The 27,418-nt window shown below is 36.0% G+C and overlaps 5 protein-coding genes and 2 pseudogenes across 5 annotated transcripts; 4 read left to right on the forward strand and 3 right to left on the reverse strand.

Annotated features, from left to right (window-relative positions):
- Window positions 1-5,476: 5,476 nt before the first annotated feature.
- On the reverse strand, window positions 5,477-6,286 carry LOC120150560 (early nodulin-like protein 3). Its single transcript, XM_039163232.1, has 2 exons — window positions 6,043-6,286; window positions 5,477-5,926 (listed from the first exon to the last, which is right to left on the reverse strand). The coding sequence occupies exons 1-2, from the start codon at window positions 6,224-6,226 to the stop codon at window positions 5,580-5,582; spliced, it is 531 nt and encodes a 176-aa protein (XP_039019163.1). The 5' UTR covers window positions 6,227-6,286; the 3' UTR covers window positions 5,477-5,579.
- A 477-nt stretch (window positions 6,287-6,763) lies between these two features.
- Window positions 6,764-7,181, forward strand: LOC120150581. The gene has a single exon (XM_039163241.1). It carries the CDS (start codon window positions 6,809-6,811, stop codon window positions 7,103-7,105), a length of 297 nt encoding a protein of 98 aa, XP_039019172.1. The 5' UTR covers window positions 6,764-6,808; the 3' UTR covers window positions 7,106-7,181.
- A 228-nt stretch (window positions 7,182-7,409) lies between these two features.
- LOC120150603 lies at window positions 7,410-10,797 on the reverse strand (annotated as a pseudogene).
- Window positions 10,798-11,253: 456 nt separating this feature from the next.
- On the forward strand, window positions 11,254-20,163 carry LOC120149592 (annotated as a pseudogene).
- Window positions 15,581-16,190, forward strand: LOC120150592 (protein PIR-like). Its single transcript, XM_039163247.1, has one exon. It carries the CDS (start codon window positions 15,593-15,595, stop codon window positions 16,160-16,162), a length of 570 nt encoding a protein of 189 aa, XP_039019178.1. The 5' UTR covers window positions 15,581-15,592; the 3' UTR covers window positions 16,163-16,190.
- LOC120150572 (protein PIR-like) lies at window positions 16,186-16,631 on the forward strand. The gene has a single exon (XM_039163237.1). It carries the CDS (start codon window positions 16,208-16,210, stop codon window positions 16,622-16,624), a length of 417 nt encoding a protein of 138 aa, XP_039019168.1. The 5' UTR covers window positions 16,186-16,207; the 3' UTR covers window positions 16,625-16,631.
- A 247-nt stretch (window positions 20,164-20,410) lies between the features above and the next one.
- LOC120149603 (protein POLAR LOCALIZATION DURING ASYMMETRIC DIVISION AND REDISTRIBUTION-like) lies at window positions 20,411-21,728 on the reverse strand. The gene is made up of 3 exons (XM_039162334.1): window positions 21,422-21,728; window positions 20,935-21,341; window positions 20,411-20,768 (listed from the first exon to the last, which is right to left on the reverse strand). The coding sequence occupies exons 1-3, from the start codon at window positions 21,726-21,728 to the stop codon at window positions 20,460-20,462; spliced, it is 1,023 nt and encodes a 340-aa protein (XP_039018265.1). The 3' UTR covers window positions 20,411-20,459.
- Window positions 21,729-27,418: the final 5,690 nt, after the last annotated feature.

Below are 27,418 nucleotides of genomic sequence, written 5' to 3' on the forward strand. Positions count from 1 at the left end.
CCATTAAGAATAGTGGCAATGTGATCAATGTCTGAAATAGGGTTACCATACGTGTCCAAGAGATTTCATATTTCTTTAATGGCCATGGTGTAATCTCTCATAGACTGAGAGCCTTTCTTCATCGATCTAAGGCGACAATGCAGGGCCATTATTTTTATGGTAGATAGTTTGGAGCACAGCCTGGTAATGGCATTCCAGACTTTAGCAGTGGATTCAACACCAACCAATCGAGGCAGAATGTTGGTGCTAACAGTGAAAAGAAGCCAATAGGCCAAAGAACTGTCTTGCTTGACATACCGAAGGTAAGCTGGATTAACAGTCTGCTCTCCAACCTCGTTGAGTATCAGTTTTGCTGGAACCACCATGGATTCATCAAGAAAGCTTTCAAGTCCGAGCCCTCTGATTGTGAGAATCACTTGTTGCTTCCAAAGAAGGTAGGTCGAGTCAGTTAAGCATACATTGATTCTTTTATTAGCGAATGTATGCGAGCTGGCTTCTGTCAGCTGCTCATTCTCGGTCATCATTGTAATGCCTTAAACCATAACTGTTCTTTAAAGACAAACAAGAACCATAAAGCACGAGCGAAGAAAGAATAGCACACAACGGAGCTTTTTCAGGATATAATGACGAATGATACCATGTTAACTATAGTTGAGGCTTAGAAAGAATGAATAAAAAAGAAATGCTAAAACTTATAAATGCTAAAGCTTTTTCAGGATATAATGATGAATGATACCATGTTAACTATAGTTGAGGCTTAGAAAGAACGAATAAAAATGTATGATTCATCAATGCTCGTTTTACAGAGATGTGCAACTATTTAAAGTTGTCAATGATGTAACATCCTAAAACAGGGCTAGTGACTAAAACGTGAATTTTGAAAGTTTTGTGTTTAATTTTGAAATAAGTTAAAAGTTCAATGACTTGAATAGAAAAGTTTCAGTGTTATATTAAATGGTAATTGTGGAAAATTTGAAGGGTATAATAGTAATTTCATAAGAAATTTTTATTTCTCCTTTATATAAGAGATGTCACGTGGAAATAGAGAAAAGAAAATAGAAAAGTTTGGAGACTTTGGTTCAACCTTCTTCTTCTTCTCTTCTCGTAAGCTCCATGGCAAAAGTAAGTTGGTTCCAAGTTGATTAATTCTTTTGTTTTAAAGTTGGTTTTGATTCTTAGAGTGATAGAAAAGATTAAGGAAAGCTTAAGATGGATTAAAACTCAAAGATTATCAAGTTATGAGAGATTGAAAATAAGAGGTTTTAAATTAAAATCTTGGAAAAGAGTTAGTAATTGAAGTTGGGGGTTAAATTTAACTTGTCAAAGGGTTAATTAAGAAGTTAGAGGTGATAGAATTGAATTAAGAACACGTGGAAAATTTGATGAAATTCTTTGATTCAAGAATTATGGTGAATTATGAGGGATAGTGAAGTGTTATAATATTATAAGAAGGTTTACATATGTATATATAAGTTTTATGGTATAAGGAGGGGTTAATAAGTAGAATTTGAGGACAAAGTAAGAATTTTCAGGCTCAAAATGGAATTTCTGGGTTGTGTGCATCGATGCATCTTCAATGTGTATCGATGCACTCTCAAATAAATGAACATCGAATGCAATTAGTACATCGATGCACCCCCTTAAAATGAAAACATCGAAGGTGATTTGTGTATCGATGCATGGGTAGTGCATTGATGCACATGTTAAAGAATGCATCGATACACTGTAGAATGTATCGATGCACTTCAAGGGAAAATAGAATTATACCTTTCTTTTGGTCTAAGAAATGATAGATTAGAATATATCAATTGGATACTGATATGTATCAATGTATGATTATATAGATGTCGAGCACGAACAATTTCCAGAACGATTATCAAGTTAAGATTCGATCAAAAGAAAGGAAATCATGAAAGGGGATTGGAACATAGTGAGGACAAGGTGAGTGCATCTTATTGCATAGGATTATATGGAAATTGACTTGCGATAAGTCTATTTCGATAGTATAGTACATGAAGTATGTGATTAATATGAAATGTATGTATTTTTTATTGTATGAGTGTATATGAGCTATGTAATCTATATGAATATATGGTTATGGAATAAAGTATGTAATAATACAATGTTATTTGAGTTACTTAACAATAAGTCATAAGATTACATGCATATGTAACATAAGTTATACGATGAGAAAATATGTGCTTACATGTATTTGCGGATATATATATATATATATATATGAATAATGTTATTTGAGTTACTTAACAATAAGTCATAAGATTACATGCATATGTAACATAAGTTATACGATGAGAAAATATGTGCTTACATGTATTTGCGGATATATATATATATATATATATATATATATGAATAAGATATGATATATGTTTATGTAAAACAATGCAAAGTGATATGAGAAGTGAACTACATGATTATGTGATCATATGAGAATGAGATAAAGAGCCATGTGATATATAGTATGAGATATATGAAAGAGAAAGTATATGTGATACGTGAAAGTGAATCATATGATTATATGAAGATGGGAAACGATATGATAAAAGCTACGAGCATATGAGATATGACTATGTGAAATGATATAAAGATAATGCCCATGTTATGTGTTATGAGATCTAGAGATATAGTTGGCATGCCAAGAGTCGAGGGTCTACGCGGTCTTTCGGGACATAGTGGTCATTCGGGACACAGTGGTCCTTCGGGACACAGTGGTCCTTCGGGACACAGTGGTCCTTCGGGACATAGTGGTCCTACGGGACAAATTATACGCCCCCTAGTGGGAATTTTACGAGATGTGGTGACAGCATAGTGCACAACCTCTATGTACTCATGTATCTTTAGCTCTCAGAAATGTGCATGGGCTAAACAAATATATAACAATAAATATATTACATGTGATGTATATGCTTTTGTGAGATGAATTGTATCATATGATTTTAATGATGATATGTGTATTGCGTGGTTAAATGAGTCATGTTGGTTAAAACGTTAAGTACAAAAGTATATAATTACAAGATATAAATAATAATCATATTGATAGTAAAGTAAGGTTAATGATGGAAAGGATGAATGATGTGTATATGTGTACAATTGATTACATGAAATGCTATATTATTTTGTGTGATAGCATGATATGATATGTTCATGCATGATTAAGTAGTTAGAGTTACTTTTATGTGTTTAATGTCTCACTAAATCATAGACTTAGTGTGTGAGTGTTTCACACGTAGCTTCTAGAAAGCAAGAAGAGAAGTGTAGAAGAGCAAGACAGGTCAGATTCTCCTTTCCACAATTCAGATCAGAAATATGTTTAAATTATATGTATTTTGTCATATGAAATGTAGTTGGCATGTAAGATAAAAGATTTGTATTGGATACACTGATCAATTTGTAAAACCATACGTTTTATACAATAGAAATTATTTGGGTTTGATTGGAAATGTCTAACTGGATTTCATTAGATTTTGTCAAAGTAAACATTTTGATCGGTCAATGTGACACCTCAAACTCGTATTCGGGTCGGGTACGAGTTGGGGGTGTTACAAATGAGCTGCTGCATGATCGGTTATAACTAACCTACAACTGTCTAACAGCTTAACCGAATATGGTTTAACACCTACTACCTCCAAAGGTCACATTTTTATGGCTAAAAGATGAGACTTTACTATCAGCTAAAAGAGGAGACTTTACTATCAGCTAAAATACAACTATAATTGAGACTATTACAGCAAGCAGACATGGAGCAAAGTATTAAAAAAATCATTAAAAAGTTGCCAACAAACCGAGGATCAAGAGCAAGTAATCAGAGATTGGTCAGTTTGCATTGTCTTTGAAGGAACATGAGAACGGAAAGAAAAAGGGCATTGGCTTACCTAAAATATCTGTTGTGCTTTGAGAGATAGAGAGAGAGAGATTGGGCAAAGTGAGGTTTGAATATTTCAAGTAGAGAGATTGGGCCTTGATTTTACTCGTGCCAATTCCATGACCGCATAATTTAGGCCTTTCATACTTTTCTTCCGCTCTTTGGGATTATCCCTTCCATTTTCACTGTCATTTTTATTTTTGGGTAAACTACAAGGAATGATGTCTTTAATTTTTGATTTGTTCTGTTTTGGTTATCTGTTTTTCAAAAGTTTGATTTTAATCATTTACGTTTTTGGGTTACGACATTTTGATCATTAAACTTTTAAAAGTTTATTTTTCACCTTTTCCAACATAATTTAAAATCATTTTTCTCAATTTATCTTTTCTACTCTCTTTATTGTTACTGTCGTCGTCAGCCATCACACGCCTCTTACTACCACACATAATAAAAGCATAAAACCTTCAACTCTAATGTACTTCCCTAATTGTAAGGTGTAAAGGTGATTAATGAATTCAATAGTTCGTAGTAATTTAAATTCAACTAGATTAAAATTTAATAAAAATTTGATTTAAGTTGATTTGAATTCGAGCTCAAGTCGAAACTTTAACAAGTTGAGTCAAGTAAAATTTAACTAAGTTCGTAAGCAACTCTTTAATTTTTTATATAATTTTCTGTTAGTTATAATAAAAATATTTTTAATTCAAAAAATTATTAATTTACTACAATAATAAAAAAATAAAAAATTATTAATCTATTAATTTTCTAATAAACTACAAAAAAATGTTAAATCATTAATTAATATTTTACTACACCCAAAAATTAAATTTTATTTATTATTTTAATATATTGTGGATTGTTATTTTGGAGTTTACGTTTTGAAATTGTTTCTTACAATCTTTCGATAAACTTTTAGTTAAACTTATTAATTTATATTTATATTAAGTTCAATATAGTATTAATAGATTTTACCTATAGTTAAGAAAACAAGGTAAAAGTTTCGGTGAATTTAACATACAACTAGGCGAGCATCGAGCTTAATTTGCAACAACTTTTATAAACAACGAGTCGAGCAATAATTTTTTTTAACGAGCACGAATCAAGAAAAATTTTAACGAGTTTAACAATCAATTGAGTTAAGTAACAAAATCCTTTAATAAGTAACAAAATTTTTACGAGTTTCGACTGCTCCACTCGCGATCGATAATCAAGATTTTGAAATAATTTTAAAAACAATTTTGATAAACAAATAATTTTATTATACGATGACATTATAAAAACGATAGATGTGTTGCAGTTTCGGCTTCAATTGTGTCGGCTACCGGAAGTCAGTGACAGAAGCCAACTCTACTTATGCTGTTAATTGTTTTTTGTCTCACAGTTTCTGGTTCAGTTGTATCGGCTACCGGTAATAGCCAGTGAAAGAAGCCAAAATGTAAATGTTACTCTTTTTGGTCTCACAAGTTCTGGTTGTGTTGGCTGCGGTTTACAGAATTTGAACATAACTTGTACTAGTCTTTTCTTTCAAGCATTGTACAGGAGAAATTCTTCAGTAGCTGTACTTTTCAGAATAAACGCTGGGAATGGGAAAAATGGAACAAATGATGGAACCATTTGTATAAAAACTGCAGTAATCTCAGCTATATAAAACCTGAATAAAAAATCCCCCATGGATTTGCAAAATCCTATCTATTTCTCAGAAATAACCCAATGCCAAAACCCCCAGTGTGACCAAGAAACTGGCCTTGAACCCCTCAGCACCGCTTGTAGGAGCAACGGCGGGACCCTCAATTTCTGCAGGAGAAGGTGCCGGTGAGATTCCAGTGTATCTGTGCTTTTGAGAAATCACAATAACGTGCAACTTCTGGCCTTGCTCGCAGTGGCCCTTGGCTCCACTGATGAAGTAAAATGGCCCTGACTTGTCAAGCTTCACCTTGGTGTTTCCATCCTTGTACTCTGCAATTAGATTTGAGATATTGCAGCCTGTGTAAGCTTCCTTAGTCACTTGCAGTACCGAGTCTTTGCCACCATTATATTTCCACACTGAAACATATAAATACCAAAACCGAATTAGGAAGTTAAAAAAAAAACAAAAAGATAGTGCCACAAAGAGGAGTGCAGCGTTGTATTTAAACTCAGAAGCATGTTTATTTCATTACCGAGGGAGTCGCCGATACGGAAACGGGAATTTTCAGCCCATTTGTTGAGAGAATCTGATTCAGAGGATGGGATCTTCCAGGCGTCTGGCTTCCCACCAACCAAGATTTCTTTAGCTTCTGTAAAGCTTAAAAATAGAAGAAAGAAAACCAAAGAAGAAATCTTCCTTCTTGACAAAACAGCCATGGGTAATCAAATCTTGAACAAAAGGCTGAGCAGAAGAAGGAAGTGACGTGAATTTGTTTATAAATAACAAAGAGAAAAGTGAGTTGGGAGTCCAGGGTCTCGATGTATTTATAATAGGTGAGGCTGAACAGGAGAGAGAATTAGAAACTAGCCGTTACCTTGATGATGGTGCTAAACTGCTAATGTTGGCCCCCAGGCCTTCTGTGGTGTCTGACCAACTGTCCCATGGCCATTGTAACGGTTAAATAGAAAGTAAAAGAGCCATCAGCTATTCAAAAGGGGTTGTTTCCCCAAGACAGGCCAGGCCGCTCTTCATGAGTTAAGCCCACTATTTTGTGTTCACTTACTAACAAAGTTGGGCTGTGATCTGTAGCGGTTTCCTTCAATGAACGGTGAGTAGCGGTGCTACCGCCATCTGCTAGGGGTGAACACTTGGTATGACACGATTACGTGCAACCGATTCGTGTTGTTCTCCAAGAGAAGTTGGCCATATTGGATCTTTCCATTGATAAAGCCCTTTATAGAAATATAAAGGAAGCATTAAAGCTACTCGGAATATCAACTTCTGAAGTTGATAGAGAAATGGTTGAAGAGTGGAGAAAAAACGCAGATACCCACAAGATGAGTCCAGAGGAGGTAAGAGCAGCAGGTGTGGAAGCATCCAAGAGGCCACCAGGCCACAACCCTGGAGGAGTGCTGCACCAAACACGCAGGCTTCCGGTTTCCATGACTACTATGACAGTCGGCGGCCTTCTCATCACCGGGGTCATAGCATATTCCGTGTTGTACACCAGGAAGAAACGTGAAGCTAGTGCACTTGATGTTGCCAAGGTGACAGCAAGCGTTGCCGACCCCAGTGATACTCATCCCAGGAAGTAGCATCTACAATAATACCCAAGTTCTAAGAGCATTTTTGTAATGGCGTTTTCTTCTTTATGCAAACAATAAAACTAAATTCCTTATAGCATTTGGTGTAATCATATCAAGATGGTACATGTGGTTCTCAAGTGATTCAATACTCTAAGAAGTCCACCGTTATTAATCAATTGCATGTGGCTGTCTTCTTTTTTTCAAACTAAAGTTAAGCGTGCCGTCAATTCTCCTGAAATCTTCACAGAAATTTCTAATGCAAGTAAAAGAGAATAAGACGTTTGATAAAAGAATCATGACAAATTTCTCTCAACATACATTAGAAAAAGGTATTCTCCAATCAACTAAAAAACTTAACTCAAAATTGAGCATTAAGAGAATACATAAACTTGAATCATAACCTAAGACGACAATAGAGATTATATCATCTGAAAGCATGATACAATCTTTGAATCAAGCTTATATATCATAAACCATATCCTGCTCTACAAATTAATCCATCTTGACAGATGAGTAGATGAGCCTAGTGAACCAAAAGCATGCATAAAATCCAATGGTGCCCGTTAGCACGAAAAAGGCATATGACGCAATTAGCATGTACCCAAAGTAAAGGAGCCTCGAAACCAGCTTAGTGATCTCAAGTTTCGTGAAGAAGTAAAATATAGCATAGAGGAAGAGGTACAATGCCGGGGAGCCAGATGTGGGATACGACCTCCACCACCACAGGTAATCTTCGCTGCATAACTGGAAGTAGCAAAGAACAATGGTTATTTCAGCACATGTGACTAGGAGGATAATGAAGACCAAGAAGAGGAAGCCAAAGATGTAGTAGAACTGTTTCAGCCATATTGAGGTAAGAATGAAGAACAGCTCGATGAAGGTGGCTCCAAATGGAAGTATTCCTCCAATCAGAATAGAGAAAATAGAGCTCATGTACCAAACCTGCTCAGGGATTTGCCTTGGAATTTTATTTATCTTCACAGGGAAATCGCTGGCTTCTTGAACCCAACGTAACCACCCACAAAAACAAGTGGAACAGAAATTCCAAACCACAGGACTACCAGAGCAAACATTGTCCCGAATGGTACCGCCCCAGATGACTTCTGGCCCCATATGAGAGTATTTAAGACAATGAAGATGGCAAAGACGATGCCTGGGAACAAGCATGCGGTTCTTAGAGCTAGTTTCTTCCACTCTGATCCCTTAAACATTTTGTGTAGACGGGAAGAGGCATAGCCAGCAAAAATTCCCATGAAGACCCAAAGTAAGAGCATAGCTGTCATAAGACCACCTCGGTTAGAAGGGGAAAGGAATCCAAGAACGGCAAAGATCATGGTAACTAGTACCATGCCCAAAATTTGAACACGCATAGACACAGAGCAGATCAGAATTAGATGGAGGTCTGAAAACGTCACCATGGACTAGCTTCCATCCCGTCTCTTCTTGGGCTTCTTCCTGAGCCTCAAGTTCGTTATACCTAGAAATATCACGGTAAAGTGTCCTTAACATAATCATTGCTACCATTCCCGAAAGGAAGAGAACAATCACCAGAGAATTGACAATTGAGAAAACGGTGAATTTGGTCATCATTCATTAAAAGATATGCATCCCATCTAGATGCCCACTTCACATCACTCTCCTGAAAAAGCGGCGCAAGAAGATACAAGAATATTAGCACCTCATACATGAGGGATGTCAAAACATTTCAAGAAAAAATATCCAACTCCACCTTCAGCACATTGGGGAAAACTAACTTTGCAATTCTCAACCCTAAAAGTCATTTATAGTTGAAGAGGCACCTGGTATTCAACATCATAGGTGAATATGATCTCCTTGTTCGTTTCAACTTCTTGCGGAGTGTTAGAATTGACAACTGTGCGTTTTGTGTGGGGGTCGCATTTGTTAAATGAGTGTTCTCACTCCATTTCCCCTCATATTCATGTTTAATACTGCATTATTTTAAACAAAACGAAGATGCCACAAAATCATACTGTAATCTCAGCCACGGACACCTAGAAATAACAATTTTAACAAGAAGCAAGCACTCAGATGAACTAACCTGTATGGTTTAACTTCAAATCCTACAATTCTGGTTGAGTCAGTTAGTGGATCCCTATGATACTTGACAGTAAATGCCAAATGATTGTGAATAAAAACTTTCTTCCTTGCTCTGCACATAATCAGACAAAGTAAGCATATACGATAGCTAAAAAATCTGCAAACAAAGGAATTAGATTTGATGTTTACCCCAGTGTCTTGGCCCTTGAGACCAACATGGTAGCCAAGCTGATAAACAGTAGGAGAACCCTAATCTTGCCTTCTAATTGGAACAACAAGGGGCAGGTTATCCAGGATCCTGTCAAAAGAATCAAAGAAGCTTGAGAACAATTATTACAAGTAACAAAGATGAATTTCATGTTGGAGAAACAAATATTATACATATTGACTATATTCATCATCAATCTTCTCCTTAAAATGCTTTGCAGCCTTGGCATCAAGGGTAATCCGGCGAAGAACAGAACACATCTGAGGCTCTCGCATTTTAAACTGCATTAATTACAGTCAAAGAAAACGGTTTAAGGGCCATAAAGTAAACAATCTGACCATCATCATCAGAAACACTAAAACTGACCTCATAAGGAGAATTTTCAATACGGTCACCACGAAGCACTTCCCCAAGATTTTCTGCACTGTCAACAATCTTTGGTGGTGGACAAAAGGGGAGTGAATAATATGAGTAAGGAAGTTGTGTCTTTATAGAGGTCAATTTGTTCACTTTCACCTTCAAAGGATCTCCCTGAAAACACCAACAATCAATAACTTAACAAGACCACGATAATTTCAAAATAAGCACTCCCAGATACCATAGCGTGTAGTGTAGAATCCAAAGCGGTTTAATCAACGTCATAGTCAATTAGGTCCACATGACAAGATTTGGATAACTAATAACCATTAAATTCAAGCATGCTTCCATTATGACAACGTACAAATTAAATATCTTTCGAGATACAATTCCTTAAGCAATAACCATTCTAAATTGCATTAGACAACTCGATCCGCATAAACTACAATGTAGATAGCGCGAATAGATGTAAAAAGACACCATAATATAATAAGTTACCTCCAAGTGGTTTTGAATAAAAGGTCGAATGAAGGTTGAAGAGAAATGATCAAGTCAAATGAAACTAAGAGAAATGATCAAGTAAAATGAAACTAACTTGTAAACAAAGTCTATTCAAATTTCAAGGACTCACCGGAATCTGAAATAAGACTTATACAGCCATCATCTTCACACACAAAGTTTTCATTAATTTCCTTTTTTTCATGGAGGTTCTATACGAATCCTATGATTATGCTAGATACGAAATTAAAAACAGATCAAATGAGGAGAGAGAGAAAAAGATCAAGCGAGAAAGCGAATGAGAAAGAAAATGTAAAGAGAAACCAAGAGGAAACCTTTTGAAGTCCTCGGGGGCGACACCAGGAAGGTAGAAGCAATGAGAGGTGTGGATCATGGACAGGAAGAGAATGGCCGAGATCATCATGGAGGTCGATTTGCGGATGGAGGTCGATCGAGACTCCATTTGTTGTTTATGGTGAGGCGATCAGATCTGGAAAAATGAAAGGAAGGTCTCGGGGAGTGTAATAATAAGGAGAATGCAACCGACAAAGGGAGAGGGAGAGGGAGAGGGAGAGGGAGAGGGAGAGGGAGAATCGAAGCTTTGGATTCAAAGCGTGTGCACCTCCCGCTACGTTTTGGTTATTTATATTCTTCTGCCACGTGTCTTTTAATCCCTTTTCTTGTGTTTTGTATTTTAATTCAACGGCTATTTTGATGGATGGCAAGTCTCTTCAAGTGTCGGTTATGGATCTTCTAATTTAGGCCCAATGATGAGAACTGAGATTGCTGTGAGAACTCGTGGGTGGCTTGGATTAATTCTTACATTTTTAAAGGTGAGTATTTGTTTCAAGTTCAAGAGTGCAAGTGTTACAGTTAAACTTGAAGGAAATTATTGAAATTTAGAGTTTTAATTCTTCTGTTTAGGGTATTTGAAGAGGTTATTAAGCTAAAAATGTTACAAATTTCTCTTTGAACCTCGGTTTCTGGTCTGGTTTGGTTTTACTCAGCTGAGAGAGAAGCAAAGAAAGAAAGAACGAAAAACTTTCATTGGTACATGGTATCATTTTTTTATTGGCATCTCACAACCACAAGCAACTTGGGCGAAACTCCTCGCATTTGTTTGAAGAGTGTTCTCCCGTTCTTTCTCATCTTCTGTAAGGTTTATTTACGAGAAAAAAAAAGAACAAGATGAAGTTTATGAAGCTTGGCTCAAAACCTGACACCTTTCAAGCTGATGGCAAATGCATCCGGTAAGATATGTTTCCCTACTCCCACATTCTTTTCTTCGACATAAAAACGCAATACAAAACATTTTTCATCATTGATGCTTTTAATCTGGACCTTAGCATTCTGCTATCGTGGATTGATTTGATTTTGCCTCTTATTTTGTATTCCGTTGTGCTTTCTTATGTTTTCCACAGCTTTCGTGCTGCAATTTCGTAAGCTCTAGTTTCTGTCTTCTTCTTCTTCTGGATATGCATATCTTATTATATTTTGTATTACTTCAGTTCTATGTGCTGGTATTGTAAACTATGACTTCTTTTTAAACATAGCTTTAGAAAAAATACTTTTTGCGGTTAATCATTCCATTGGACTTCAACATGTATTTTTTTTCTCTTGATTCTGCTTTGGGTCGGTGACAGATTAACCACATGGGTGTTTTCACTACAATATTATTCTTTTATTGTTCGGTTTTTGTGAGGGGAAGGGAACTGGAGAGTGAAAAAGGAGATGAGTATCAGGGAGGTGGTCCAGCTGTTGAACATGTCCTTTATATTTTTTTCATCGAGTTAGTGGTCCAAGTGGGAAAGCATATTGGGGCTGCAGTCCTTTTAATCATCGTGTTGTAAGAATCTCTTGTTGTAAGCAATAGGCATATTTTACTAACCTTTCTGGCATTTCCCAGATCTCCCAGCAAGGAACAAGCTTCAATTTTACACCATAACATGCCTATAAAAGTCTCTTCCCCTAACAACTTCTTATAGCCGAATCTGTTTATCACTTTGTTGATAAAAGCATGGTCGTTACGAGTGATGTAGTCTAAGTACCCTGAATACATTCACTGAACGGATGATTTAATGAGATCACAATAAACAGGGACGGACCCAGGAGAGGCGGGTGGGGGCGGTCATACCCTAAAAATTTTCAATTTTTTATATATTTTAGATATTTTATTTGTATTTTCTATTGAAAATATGTTTTCTCTTAACCATCCATGCTCCAGAGATGGTTTCTTCCATTTTGATTAGTCGTTAGCTCATGGATGTTTAATGGCATCATGGAATGTAAATGTTAGAATTACTTTGTTTACTTAGTCTGAGATACTGAAATGGCTGTAGTCCCTTGTGTAAAAGTAGATGTCGTATGGCTTGTGCAATAGTAAAATAGTTAAATAAATCAACCATAAGAACTGGAATTAGTCTTTAATAATACAATGCAATTTCGTGTGTACTTTTTGTTGTTCGTTCATATATCTAGCTTTAAGTTTCTTCTTCGTGTGCTTAAACAGAGAATATCTGTGTCACGGTTGGGAGAGAGGAGGAGAAGCACGTAGCGAAGGGCATTAGGGATTCAAAAAATGAATTAGGGATTGAACTAGGGATTGAACGTAGTGAATTGGGGAATTTTGATTGTCATGATGGAAAAGGAATTAGGGTTGAAAAAGAGGGAATTGGGGATGAAATCGATTTAATTAGGGATTGTGAGCAAATCAGGGATTTGGAACGGGAAGGGAAATGGAAATGGAAATGGGATGGATGGGTTGTCATATGAAGGATTTACTGTTGGTACCAGAATTGAGGAGGATATTGGGTCATCTGAGGCAAGAGGTGGGCTTAGTTAATGGTGGGCCATGGGTTGTATTCTGATGTGGCAATAGCTGCATATGATCCTGCATGAGTCATCACAAGTTAGTTATTTTGTTAGATTTCCAATACATACAGCTGTGGTACTTGTAATTATATAATCTGTACCCGATTCCATGGGGATTACCTTTGATGAATGAATGACAAATTCTCTTCTTAAAATTCTTCTTCTACTTCTCTAAAATCCCCATTCCTTATCCTAAATCATATATTCTCTCGTCTACTCTCTCATCTTTTCTTCTCTTCTTCGTCTATTGTCTTCTCTATTTCTTGAGGACCATAACAATTGGTAATCAGAGCCTATTCTTGATCCAACTCAAGCTGGGTAAACAGAAAACAACATGGTGGAAAATAAACCTCCAGAAATTCAAGAAACGAGCAGTGGAGAACCATCCAAGACTGCACCGAAATGGTGGGAAGAACATAAAACAATTTGGGAAAATAGACTCAGCAGTTTAGAGCCAGATCAAAAGAAACCAAGGAATGCCTTCAAAGAATCTTGAATCTAATAACCAAGAACGCTAAAGAAATGGAGCAGACAACTCCCATGAGCAAGCAGCAGAATTTGGTTAAAACCCATGCCAAAACAGAAGATTTACGAGACTCTCAATTCAAGACTTGCGGTGTTTTTAATCAAATTTTGTTCCCTCGTGATGTGCAACAAAAGATGCTTAAAGAGTCTGATTCGAGTGTTACTAGTTATCATAAATCAACTCCAGTTCAGATGACTTATGAACAACAAATTACTTGGGAAAAAGGTATGGATCGACCTTCATTGGGTACTTCTCAACTCATTTTTATCCACTTCAAAATTTATTCGCCTGAAGGAAAAAGGGAACATGATGTTTCTCACGTGTTTGATAAAATGTCTATAAGAGTAGAAGACGCACCCATGGGTTGTATTCTGATGTGGCAATAGCTGCATATGATCCTGCATGAGTCATCACAAGTTAGTTATTTTGTTAGATTTCCAATACATACAGCTGTGGTACTTGTAATTATATAATCTGTACCCGATTCCATGGGGATTACCTTTGATGAATGAATGACAAATTCTCTTCTTAAAATTCTTCTTCTACTTCTCTAAAATCCCCATTCCTTATCCTAAATCATATATTCTCTCGTCTACTCTCTCATCTTTTCTTCTCTTCTTCGTCTATTGTCTTCTCTATTTCTTGAGGACCATAACAATTGGTAATCAGAGCCTATTCTTGATCCAACTCAAGCTGGGTAAACAGAAAACAACATGGTGGAAAATAAACCTCCAGAAATTCAAGAAACGAGCAGTGGAGAACCATCCAAGACTGCACCGAAATGGTGGGAAGAACATAAAACAATTTGGGAAAATAGACTCAGCAGTTTAGAGCCAGATCAAAAGAAACCAAGGAATGCCTTCAAAGAATCTTGAATCTAATAACCAAGAACGCTAAAGAAATGGAGCAGACAACTCCCATGAGCAAGCAGCAGAATTTGGTTAAAACCCATGCCAAAACAGAAGATTTACGAGACTCTCAATTCAAGACTTGCGGTGTTTTTAATCAAATTTTGTTCCCTCGTGATGTGCAACAAAAGATGCTTAAAGAGTCTGATTCGAGTGTTACTAGTTATCATAAATCAACTCCAGTTCAGATGACTTATGAACAACAAATTACTTGGGAAAAAGGTATGGATCGACCTTCATTGGGTACTTCTCAACTCATTTTTATCCACTTCAAAATTTATTCGCCTGAAGGAAAAAGGGAACATGATGTTTCTCACGTGTTTGATAAAATGTCTATAAGAGTAGAAGACGCATTTCAATCGATGTTTAGAGAAATTTATTTCTTAGAGTTTATGAATGTCAATACACATGTTGAGGTCTTTGATCCTTATTTGTTTCGGCTTTTGTTGATGGGAAGAAGTATAAGTCCATTTGTTGGGAGTTTGAGTATGACTAAAAGGGAAATTGGTTCCGACCGTGAGTGGTCTGAAGAACAAAAGCTGGAATGGATAATATCCGAACCAAGTGGAAAACGTCCGTTGTTTGGTTTTGATCTTCCTATAACAGAAGAAAATGGTGTTGTTTTGGATATAATCAGTATCTTGGCAAAGTTTCCGGCAGATAACTTTGGAGCATACGCCATTTCAATTGCAACTTTGACAGATCTTGGTTTCTTATGGTTTAGAGAATTTTACTTGGAGTCTTCTCGTGTCATTCAGTTTCCAATAGAGTGTTTCCTTCCTTGGATGCTGGTGGATCACGTGCTCGAGTCTCAAAGTGCTGGTCTTCTTGAAAGTGTGTTGATGCCATTTGACATTTATAACGACTCAGCACAACATGCACTGGTTGTGCTAAAGCAACGCTTCCTCTACGATGAAATTGAAGCTGAGGTTGATCATTGTTTTGATATATTTGTTTCATAATTATGTGAAGCTATTTTCACATATTACAAGAGCTGGTCTTCTACTGAACTGCTTGATCCCTCATTCCTCTTTGCCTTGGACAATGGAGAAAAGTATTCTATCCAACATATGTGGTTTATTTCCCTTCTAAAGATGACTAGAGTGAAGTTACTTGGGAGGACAATTAATTTAAGAAGTTTGATTGTTGAACGGATGAATAAAGTCTTCAGAGAAAATCTTGAGTTTCTCTTTGATCGTTTTGAGTCTCAAGATCTATGTTCCATAGTGGAATTAGAAAAGCTGGTAGATATACTGAAGCATTCCCATGAATTACTTTCAAAAGATCTTTCAATAGACTCATTCAGTCTCATGTTGAATGAGATGCAGGAGAACATATCTCTTGTGTCATTTTCTAGTCGACTAGCTTCTCAGAGTTGGTCTGAGATGCAAAATGATTTTCTGCCAAACTTTATCCTTTGCAATACTACTCAGCGTTTTATCCGATCTTCAAAAGTTCCTCTTGCTCCTGTACAAAAGCCATCAGTTCCACATGCCAAGCCAAACTTCTATTGTGGTACTCAAGATTTAAATTTTGCACATCAAAGTTTTGCGCGATTGCATGGTGGATTTTTTGGGATTCCACACATGATTTCCGTTGTTAAACTTCTAGGATCTAGGTCTTTACCGTGGCTTATCTGAGCACTGCTGGATCATATATCAAACAAGATTGCTACACTTGAGCCTATGATCACAGGCTTGCAAGAAGCACTGCCGAAATCAATTGGACTTCTTCTTTTTGATGGGGGTGTGACAGGATGTATGAGGCTCGTTAAAGAGCAACTCAGCTGGGGAACAAAACCAGAGCTCAAAGCAGAAGTTCTTCGCGGAATAAAGGAGATTGGGAGTGTATTATATTGGATGGGGCTCCTTGATATTGTTTTGAGAGAGTTGGATACCTCACATTTCATGCAAACAGCAGGTTGGTTGGGCTTGCTTCCTGGTGCAGATGGGCAAACATTGTATTCACAAAATGGTGGAGACAGCCCTGTTGTCAACCTCTTCAAATCTGCTACAGCTGCAATTGTGTCGAACCCTAGGGCTGTCAAATACGGGAAGTGTGTTAGAATACGCACTTGCATTTACAAGTGCAGCATTAGATAAATATTGCAGTAAATGGAGTGCTGCTCCAAAGACTGGGTTCATTGACATATCAGCTTCAAAGGATTTTGTGGTCTTGCTATCACAAATGCGATACTTTGATCCTTGGGGACAAGGATCGTCTAAAGGGGAGGAATTGTCACGGTTGGGAGAGAGGAAGAGAAGCACGTAGCGAAGGGCATTGGGGATTCAGAAAATGAATTAGGGATTGAGCTAGGGATTGCACGTAGTGAATTGGGGAATTTTGATTGTCATGATGGAAGAGGAATTAGGGTTGAAAAAAAGGGAATTGGGGATGAAATCGATTCAATTAGGGATTGGGAGCAAATCAGGGATTTGGAACGGGAAGGGAAATGGAAATGGGATGGATGGGTTGTCATATGAAGGATTTACTGTTGGTACCAGAATTGAGGAGGATATTGGGTCATCTGAGGCAAGAGGTGGGCTTAGTTAATGGTGGGCCATGGGTTGTATTCTGATGTGGCAATAACTGCATATGATCCTGCATGAGTCATCACAAGTTAGTTATTTTGTTAGATTTCCAATACATACAGCTGTGGTACTTGTAATTATATAATCTGTACCCGATTCCATGGGGATTACCTTTGATGAATGAATGACAAATTCTCTTCTTAAAATTCTTCTTCTACTTCTCTAAAATCCCCATTCCTTATCCTAAATCATATATTCTCTTGTCTACTCTCTCATCTTTTCTTCTCTTCTTCGTCTATTGTCTTCTCTATTTCTTGAGGACCATAACAATCTGTTGATGCAGGTACGTCACATTTGATTTAGAAGCAGATGTTACCATAAATGTTGCTGATGTAAAATTTCACCTTCACAAGGTATGCTCAAACTCTGCTATGTTTTTATGCTTTCTTTAGGTGCATGTGTTTGTGAATTCTGAATTTATATCCTTCTTTTTGTTCATGTTAATTATTTACATTTCCATTAAAACTGATTGAAAACATTGTTTTTGGCATCATTTCAGTGTAAGTTTGCAAAATTCGGCAATTTAGCATAATTACCAATGTAGTTGGGCTGCAAATGAATCATTCTCTCAGTGTAACCGAACTGTTGTTTTTATGAATTAAGTTGTAGAATGCTCTGCCAGTGGAGAGCAGTTGTGCTATAATTGATAATTTTGATTGTGGTTTAATGCGCCTTTGCAGTTCCCTCTAATATCTAAGAGCAATTGATTGCAAAAGCTGGTGATGAAAGCTAGTGAAGAGAACACTCATGAAGTTGATATGGTTGATTTTCCTGGTGGACCAAAAGCATTTGAAATTTGTGCGAAATTCTGCTATGGTATGACTGTTACTTTAAATGCTTACAATGTGGTGGCTGCTCGTTGTGCAGTTGAATACTTAGAGATGACCGAGTATGTTGATCGAGGTAACCTAGTTTTCAAAATTGAAGTATTTCTTAACTCTAGTATATTACGTAGCTGGAAAGATTCCATCATTGTTCTACAAACCACGAAATCTCTTCTGCCATGGTCTGAGAACCTGAAGATTGTTGGAAGATGCATTGATTCAATTGCATTGAAAACCTCTGTCGATCCTGCAAATGTCACATGGTCCTACACATATAACCAGAAGTTGTCAGCCCCTGAAAAGATAGTAGAGTGTGCTATGGAATTTAGAGAAAAGATTGAATCTGTACCAAAGGATTGGTGGGTGGAAGATATATGTGAGCTAGATATCATTCTCTAAAAACGAGTCATGACTGTTGTGAAATCAAAGGGAAGAATGAATGGTGTGATCATAGGCGAGGCGCTTAAAACATACGCTGCCAGATGGTTGCCAGATTCTGTTGATTCGTTGGTTTCTGATGCACATTCCCGGAGAAACAAATTGCTGGTGGAAACAATTGTTTGCTTATTACCTTCGGACAAGGGTGTGAGTTGTTCATGCAGTTTCTTGTTGAAGCTGTTGAAAGTTGCCATTTTGGTTGGGGTGGATGATTCAGCAAAGGAAGATTTAGTGCAAAGGATAAGTTTAAAGTTGCAGGAATCTTCTCTCTAGGATTTATTAATCCCAGCACAGCCTCCCCAAACTACCTTATACGATGTTGAGATGGTGCATTCTATTGTGAATCGGTATATGATGCATGAAAAGTGTGGTAGAGATTTAGATCTTGGAAATAGTGATCTGGGGTGTACTGATTTTGTTCTGGGGCATGGAACCATGTTAAGGGTTAGTAAACTGATGGATGCATATCTTGAAGAAATTGTACGTGACCCAAATCTTTCGCATGCTACTTTCATGGACTTATCGCAGTCTATCCCCAAGTTTGCTAGACCAGGACATGATGGACTCTATAAAGCCATTGACATCTACCTCAAGGTAGGCTTTTAATTATGGATGTCGATTATTTTAATCTTCTCAAATTCTAAAATTATGTATTATCCCTTTTTTATAAAATTCAAATTACTAGATCAAATATCTTGCTGCTTGAGACAGTCTGTTGGGTTTTTGGAGTTTTGGGTTGTTTGTACAACTGGTTGTGTATGATATGGCATCGAAATTCTTCAAATGCGGCTTTGTTTCTTGTAACAAAGTGTTGTTTTCTGCAGGAGCATCCGAGATTGACAAAGGCCGAAAGGAAGAAACTGTGGTCTGATGGATGTAAAGAAGTTCACAATGGATGCATCGATGCATGCTGCGCAGAATGATAGACTTCCACTTCGGGTGGTAGTTCAAGTTCTCTACTTTGAGCAAGCCAGAGCTGCAGCTGGAGTTAAGTCACTTAACAACAATCCACATGACACTTCCCAGTCCACGACAAACACTGAAGAAGAATGGGAGAAAACTGCAACTGAAGATTTGCAACTCCAAGAAACAGATGGATCTGATCAAGATAAAAGAGGATGGCTGTAAAATTGGTGAAGAATAACAGAAACAGTAAAAGTGGGATGCAGCTTCTGCCATCTCGTTCGAGAAGAATATTTGACAAGTTGTGGGTGGTGGGAAAAGGGCAGGGGGAGAACAGAAGTTCTGAGACATCTGGAAGTTCACAAAGCCCGGCTTCAATGGTTCCAGGAGATACCAAGTCGTCTGCTTCATCTGCAAAACACAGAGGCATTCTATTTCCTAGGGGATGGCATGCCGATGTGTTGAATAATCGAGTAAAGAAAACGAAAAAAACACAAGAATTTATCGAGATTCAACAATATGCTTACGTCCTCGGTGTCCTAGGCGGCGCTAGATTTTTCATTCAATAATAGATCATAGGTTTTGATTACATCTCATTTTATAAATAAACTCTGTTACATATTTACAAAAATAACCATGTATCGTACTGCGGGGTTGTGCTCTGCACCTCCAACCTACATAATCGTAATCCCTACTACGAAATTTTCTTTGTAAGGACAGATGATGTTCGCTACGCTCCATCCTCTGTCTTCTTTACTGGTATATTTATGAGTCATACCTAACACGATGTTTAAAAAGAAGATTCAACAACTGCAGCAAGTGTAAAGAAGTAGGGGGAGTTCTTATCATGTGTGAAGTATTCTAAAACAGCTGCTGAAAATTTAATGTAATATCAGTTCTTTTTGTCGTTCCCTTGCGAGCATATTTAATCACTGTATGATCATACTTTCTCGTATCAAGGCGAGTACATTTTCTTAGAATAGCTAAAAAACCATGGCAATATTACATATATATATCCTTTAATCTGTGAATTAATTTCCTGTTTTATTACTGGATATATCAAAACAACAAATGCTTTTGAAGTTTCAACAAAAAGCAACTCATTTTTAAAAACCAACAATTACACCTTATACATTACGGGGAAGCATAATTATCTCGAAGGTACTCCCATATCATTTCTCTCACCTCAGGTGTTGAACATGTCGAACGTACTGGGAATTAAGTAGTGAAGGTTGTTTAGCATGCTCTAACATGAGATGTGCAGTGTCTTTCCACCAAGAAATCTCTCTTTCCTTTTCACGAAGCTCTTTCTTTGCCCTTTCCAAAGCATCTTCTAGCTCTTTTATCTGTTGTTCCTGTCTTGTTTCCAGCAATTCATGCAACTTCCTCTGCAGTTCATACGGAGGAACCCCACAATGCGAATCACGACGGTCTTCTTCCTCAACATCATCCATTGCTTCCCCATGGCTTAGACTGCAGCTTTTACATTCCTACAGTTGCAAACAACACAATTTAACATCTTTGGGTTTTCAATTTCAGGCATAAATGTTCCACATAAACTGCTAAAATGACCATCATCTGAACCTGTTTTTTTTTGTCTTTATTTGAATCAAAATTAGACATGGGAAATTAAGGATTTCCAAGTTTTATTTGTACCTCGATGGTCTCTTCGGGTGGGTTGGTGGGGAATTTTCCAGAATCCAAAAGGAGTTGTAAACGTTCCAACTCGACTTCAAGCTCTGCTTCGAGTCTGTCCATTCCCTCTAAATCTCCTTTTGGCGCATCCTCACGTTTCAAAGACTGGTCAAGCAATGCTTTGTTTGATATAAGATTACTGTTAAAGCCCAAACTTTCCTTGACCCCATCCCCTTCATTTGATTCCATAGCCAATAAATCTTTATTCAGCACCCCCTCTTTGACAGTTTGAAGAACACTCTCCATTTGGATCCTCAATCCCGTCAGCTTTTGGAGTTCGTTCTTACTTTCAGCAATCAGATGGAGCAAACAGCACCCTATTCCCACATTAAATTTAGATTCACACCCACATATTTCTGCTTTGAAAACTAATAAACAACATTAAGATGTGAAGTTTCAAAAGCCGGTATATAATATATAAACAGGAAAATGATGTTCTTAATCTTACCCGGTGATAAAACAGGACCGAGGGTTACATGACCAGGCGACGCAACATCATCGTCTCCTTTCTTTTGGTCACCGTGAATCTTATTCTTCAGCTTCCCGCGGGCAAAGCAAAAGAACAAGCGAGCAGCGATACGGCGGGGCTTGGAGCAGTTGGATGATCCTGTGCAACCATCAGCGTGGAGGAGGCGATCTTCTTCATGGTCTTGGAGTAAAAGTACGTCGGCGATGCGCAAAGGAGGTGGAGATTTGGATTTAGAGAAGGGAGATAGAAGTAGGGGCTTGAACTTCAAAACTATTCTCATCGGCATGGAGTTTGACCCAATATTTTTCTGCGTGACAGAGAAGAAGCAGGGCAAAGTACAATGAGTGAACAGTGAAGCGTTTTCAATTGTAGACACACTTGGAGGGAACGGAATTTTTTATATTTAAAACTTATTTTATGTGATTTTTGCATTTTAAAAGCTGTATTTTTCTAATAAAAGATATTTAAACCTTATATTAAAAAAACTTTATATTTAATTACTTTTATATATTTATTGTAATAATTAGGGCTGTAAATGAGACGAGACAGATCGCGAGCTATTCGATATCGACTCGATCAAGGCTCGATAAATACTCGGATCGAATGGACTCGACTTGAGCTCGAGCTCGACTCGAGTTCTTAACGAGCTGAAACGAATTACTCGATATTCTACTCGAAAACCTCGTGAGCAGCTCGAAAATATAATATATTAAGATTTTATTTAAAAAAATAAATTAATAATAATATTAATATTTATGTATTGATTTTTTTAAAATACAGTAAGATTTCATATATTTAAAGTTTATGTTCGAGTTTGAGTTTGAGGCTTTGATCGAGTTAAGTTTAAGAATATTTTTTTCATTTCGAGCCTTTTCGAGCTGCTCACGAGCTTCAGTTCAGGATTTCGAGTTCGAGTTGAGCTTGAAAATTTTAAACTCGTAAATTTTCGAGTCGAGTCGAGTTCCATTTCAGAGTTTTTGAATCGAGTCGAGTTCAACAATAATCGAACTCGACTCGGCTCGTTTACACCCCTAATAATAATCCCCAATTCAGTGGATTTCGAGGTATTTAGTAAATTCTGATATTGCTAATGACGTTGTTTGTTTGCGTCTATTTTTAATAGGGTTTGGGCTAGACGTTAGGTTAGAGTTGAAGCTATTACAGGTTTCCTTAAAAGCAAACGTAAATTAAGGGTGTATTATTAGTATTTATTTGTGATGCTTGAGTCAATATAAATATATAGTAATTGAGGTCAGCAGTGATGTTTTAACAAAGCATTAGTATGATGTTAGAAAAAATATTCAATTTTTATTAGATACTATGTATTTTTTGTTATCAAATGTATTTTATTATTTATCAAATTAATAATTATCATAAAAAATAATATTATATAAGATAATACATTACACTAATTTAATATATTACTTTGAAAATATAACAAAATTTAACATAAAAATTACAAATTATGTGAGAGGATATCAAATTAAAGAACTTTAAAGTGTTTACGGGAACAATAGTAAATTATCACATTTTAAGTATTAGTTATAAGGGTTAAAATAAATTTGAGAAAACTCTCAGGAGGTGTTTGGTTCAAGGATTGTGGGACATTCCCATGTTTGGTTGGTCGGGAATCTCATTCCCGATAATGTTTTATTACCAATAGTAGATTTTTTTGTGTATATTACTGGGAATGTCATTACCTCCCTTCACTTATGTATTGTAACATTACCGGCGTTTTGGACTAAAATGCCCTTAAATTATTATTTTTTTCAAAAATATCCTTCTTCTGTCATTGAATAATAAAAATTCTACGAAGATTAAATTATAAATTTATCCTTAAATTATTTTAGATTTACAAAAAAAATCTATAATTAAAATTTTATATGAAGTTAAGGGGTTAAAAAAAATTTTACCCTTTCATTAAACCTTTTTTATATTTTTAATTTTGTAAAAAAATTATATAAATATTATGAATTTAATTTTTTAAAGAAAATATATAAATATTTTACAATTTGTAATATTATACAAATATATAATAAGGACAATTTGGTCAAATATACATTCTAATAATCTTTTATTCCTTTAATCAAACACGGTAATCTTACATTCCTGCTAAACTAACCAAACACAAAATACAACATTCTCAGTAATCCTATTCCCTGGTAATCTTTTATTCCCACTGGTAATCTTACATTCCGTGAACCAAACGCACCCTCAGGGAATTAAGGTAGTTTTCACCAAGTTTAAGGGGTAGGAATTCTACCAATTCTCACCAAGATTCGACCATAGGCAGGAACGAACGTAAGATTTTATGTTATGGGTGAATATAAATTTATAAAATTTTAAGGATTGAACTTGAACTCATAAAATTTTAGGAGATAAAATTAAATTTTTAATAAAAAAATAATATTTAAGGAGATGAGTACCCATCCCTGACCATATGTGATATGCTATTCCCAATTGATAGCCCATGCCACGGTGGATGTAATTGGAGACGGATGCGTAAAAAATGGTCAAAGGGTAGCATGTAAAATTGTAAGATACACCTGAGAAACCCACACTTTAATCTGAATCCACGTGGGACTTTCCTTGTGCCACAACGCCAAAATCATTTTCATGATTCTTAGTCGTTTCTATCGAAAAATCACCTTATAGTCAATAATTACTTATAAGATATTATATTTCCTAATATTATCGATTTAACACACTTTCTGACATGTGATAATAAAGTGCAGACGTCAGTCGCATCTTCGCGGAGTTTAGTCTGAGCTAACGCCATATAAGGAAAGGCGCGTATGGTTGAACGTCTGACACGTATGGAAGGCGCGGATCATGATCTGCTATGCACATTAAATTATTGGGTACTCCACTATTACCCAAACCTGAAAACTCAGTTTTTAACGATCTATCCCCCTATAAATAACATCTCTGAATGCAAATATAATCACACCAAAATTACTTGTTTATTCTCAGTTCTATCAATTCCTTCTATCAAACTAAGTAGATTTTGTTATTGTTTTTATAAGGTAAAACTATTTTTTATTATATTATATTATATTTATTTTATATTTACTTATTTGAACAATTTTTATTGTACTAATTATTTTGTATTATTTTTTACGGTTGTAAAATTGGATGGCGGGATAATATCTCGAGACATTTTATCGATACAGTAACAATATGAAATTGTGTCATTTAAATTATTGTGAAAATTTTAAAATTTTGTGGATTAGTTTATATTTTAATTCATATATTATTTATTTAATTAGACGTATTTCAACTATTGTTTTTGCAGATATAAGACTCTCAATCTTTCAAACACTCAAAATAACGCTTATTTCAGATATTGTTTACTATGATAGAGAAATTCGGGAAGATGAAATTGACGTTCTTTTCGTATCAAATCATTCTGTTAGAATATCCTTCAAGAAAAACATCACTCTTGAGGAGTTGATCACTAAAATTTCAAGGAATATTTATATTGGAAATACTAGAAGATTGTCCTAACTTTAGTATAGATTTCTAACCACAATATTTCCGTTAACTTATACAGTGTTTGAACTCTCTAACGATGATGATGTTGCTATGATGGTTGATTATCAAAATCAAATTCAGACGCCGATACACATATGTATCTGATATTTGTTGAAGTGTATGTGGTTTGTGGTATGCCATTATGCTCCCACTATGGGTTGGCTCAACAAGTTGATCAAGTTGACAGTTTAACTTAAGTAATGTGTAATGATTTTAACTCGTTAATGTGAAATCCACATCATGGTGTCATCCCATCAAGTTCAATGGGGAGACATTCATTAGCAACTTGTTACTATCTGTACGAGGTGGCTTCACAAACAATTTGTATGGCAATATCGCTTTCAAATCAAGGGGAAGACATTCATCTACCAATTTCTTTAACTTGAATATGGAGATACACTCGATGCAACAATATGTACAGTATCCATTTGACACGATGCCTTCAAGTTCTAAGGGGAGGTATTCAACTGCGAGCTTCTTCGACTTCAATGTTGAGATGCCTTTAAGTTCAAGGGGAAGATATTTAACTACCAGGTTATTCGACCTAAATGTCAGCATCGTGGATGAACCCTTATCTCCACCAATAGAACCTCTTCGTGAGCCAGGTGCGAATGGTGCTGAGATTGGATTATTCGTTCAGTCAGAATCACTACAGTTCAACATTGACTCCGATGATGATGATGATGATATAGATGAAGTTCCCACAAATACGGTACACACCGAACCTCTAGCACACATGTATGAAGTTGAATATGGTGTAATTTACATACCAGAATTTGCAGATATGCCTAATGTTGGTGACTACGGATTTAACTCATTAGTCAACGATGATGAGTTATATAAAGAAATGAAGTTTCCATCCAAAGAAGAAGCGATGATGGCAATTAAGAATTACAACATTCGTAATTATATTCAGTCCAGAGTCGACCGTTCCATCACCGATAAGTATGATTGTCACTATGTCCAACGTGATAATAGATGCAATTGGATGGTTCATGTATCAAAGAGGAAGAGGAAAAATAATAGATGGAAACTAACAGTATACAACAGTCCTCATACATGTTGTGTTGAAGAGATCAACCAGGATCATCCCAATTTGGACTCCAATATTATCTGCCAAGCCATCATGTTCATGGTCAAAGAAAACTCCTATATAGTTATTGCGGTATTGATTTTAGCTATGCAGTCACAATATGTGTACACTATCTCATACAAGAAAACATGGAAGACAAAGCATAATGCCAATAAAAAACTTCACGGCAAGTGTGATGCATCTTATAACGAACTACCAAGTTGGTTTAGGGTAGTGCGCATATTGAATCCTAGGACAATTTTCGACTTCAAAACTTACCATACATACCACAATGATCGAGTGTTTCGCGATCGATGCCTATTCTACTGGGCATTAATGTTGTGAAATGAAAGTGTTAAGATTTTTAAAGGAAAACCCGATTGTCAATCCAAGTTTGCAGATAATTAAGAATTATATCCGAAGATATTAAGTGATTTTCAATTCTCACAATATGAATTGGATCATCGCTAAGCCATCAGCTAAATGAGAAAATTAGCTAAGCATGATAGAAATCATACTTAGCTTATTTTTAAGGAAATTTAAGTAAAAACTTAAGGTAAAAACGAAAAGTGAAAAAAATAAAACTTTATAAAAAAAACAAAGAAAACAAATTAAAATTCAAGTTCATCTCAAGTTTTACCATAACAGAGAATTTATAGCTATCAAATAACCTAAATAAAATAAAATAAAATAAGTAAGGATAATCCTAAAAACATTCAATAAATAAAATCCTAAATAACAAAATGATAATTCCCAAATATATGTTTTGAATACAAATGTAAACTTAAATCCTAAGAAATTCATGTCAGTCCGTCCTTCTAGAGATTACTGACTGGATCGTCATCTAGAAGGTACTACTGACTGGACCGCCAAAATCTACCATGTCGGGGATCGTCATGCCGTAAGTAATACCCATGAGCCCAATCTTGATTCCAGAAAATAAAAAAACTACATAACTTGTTCTTTAAATAATGTTTCTTGAAAATTTAAGTTCTACACAAAATCAAATAAAATAACTCAAATCAACAATATGGAATAATCAACAAAGATTAATTAACGATAAAATAATAACAAAATAAATCACTCATTGAATTTCCCTTCACTTATCTCATGCTTGTCCTCAAGTATGCTTCAATCAAACAAGTTTAAAACTCCATTTACTTTTCTTCGTCTCGTCTCATATCCTAAGAAACCATGCAAATCAAGTTCACAACAATCATCCAAATCAAGATATCAATCAATTGGAAAGCACAACTAGGATCAAAACAAGTAAAATCATAACATCTATTCATCCATCAATCTCAATGCCACCTAACTCAACACATCACAAAGATTCACTCAATGTGTTTTGGGTGTAAAAACTCTCAAAG

This window comes from Hibiscus syriacus, unplaced genomic scaffold (assembly GCF_006381635.1).
Source record: "Hibiscus syriacus cultivar Baekdansim isolate YM2019G1 unplaced genomic scaffold, ASM638163v2 tig00002793_pilon, whole genome shotgun sequence".
Taxonomy (NCBI): domain Eukaryota; kingdom Viridiplantae; phylum Streptophyta; class Magnoliopsida; order Malvales; family Malvaceae; genus Hibiscus; species Hibiscus syriacus.

Excerpts from the sequence above, each read along its gene's own strand:
- LOC120150560 (XM_039163232.1), bottom strand. The coding sequence starts at position 6,226 with ATGGCTGTTTTGTCAAGAAGGAAGATTTCTTCTTTGGTTTTCTTTCTT. Across the intron at positions 5,927-6,042 it reads CCGTATCGGCGACTCCCTCG|TGTGGAAATATAATGGTGGC; the intron begins GTAATGAAATAA and ends TATATGTTTCAG.
- LOC120150581 (XM_039163241.1), top strand. The coding sequence starts at position 6,809 with ATGGTTGAAGAGTGGAGAAAAAACGCAGATACCCACAAGATGAGTCCA.
- LOC120150592 (XM_039163247.1), top strand. The coding sequence starts at position 15,593 with ATGTGGTTTATTTCCCTTCTAAAGATGACTAGAGTGAAGTTACTTGGG.
- LOC120150572 (XM_039163237.1), top strand. The coding sequence starts at position 16,208 with ATGATCACAGGCTTGCAAGAAGCACTGCCGAAATCAATTGGACTTCTT.
- LOC120149603 (XM_039162334.1), bottom strand. The coding sequence starts at position 21,728 with ATGCCGATGAGAATAGTTTTGAAGTTCAAGCCCCTACTTCTATCTCCC. Across the intron at positions 21,342-21,421 it reads CGGTCCTGTTTTATCACCGG|TTTTCAAAGCAGAAATATGT; the intron begins GTAAGATTAAGA and ends GTTGTTTATTAG. Across the intron at positions 20,769-20,934 it reads CACCCGAAGAGACCATCGAG|GAATGTAAAAGCTGCAGTCT; the intron begins GTACAAATAAAA and ends TTGCAACTGTAG.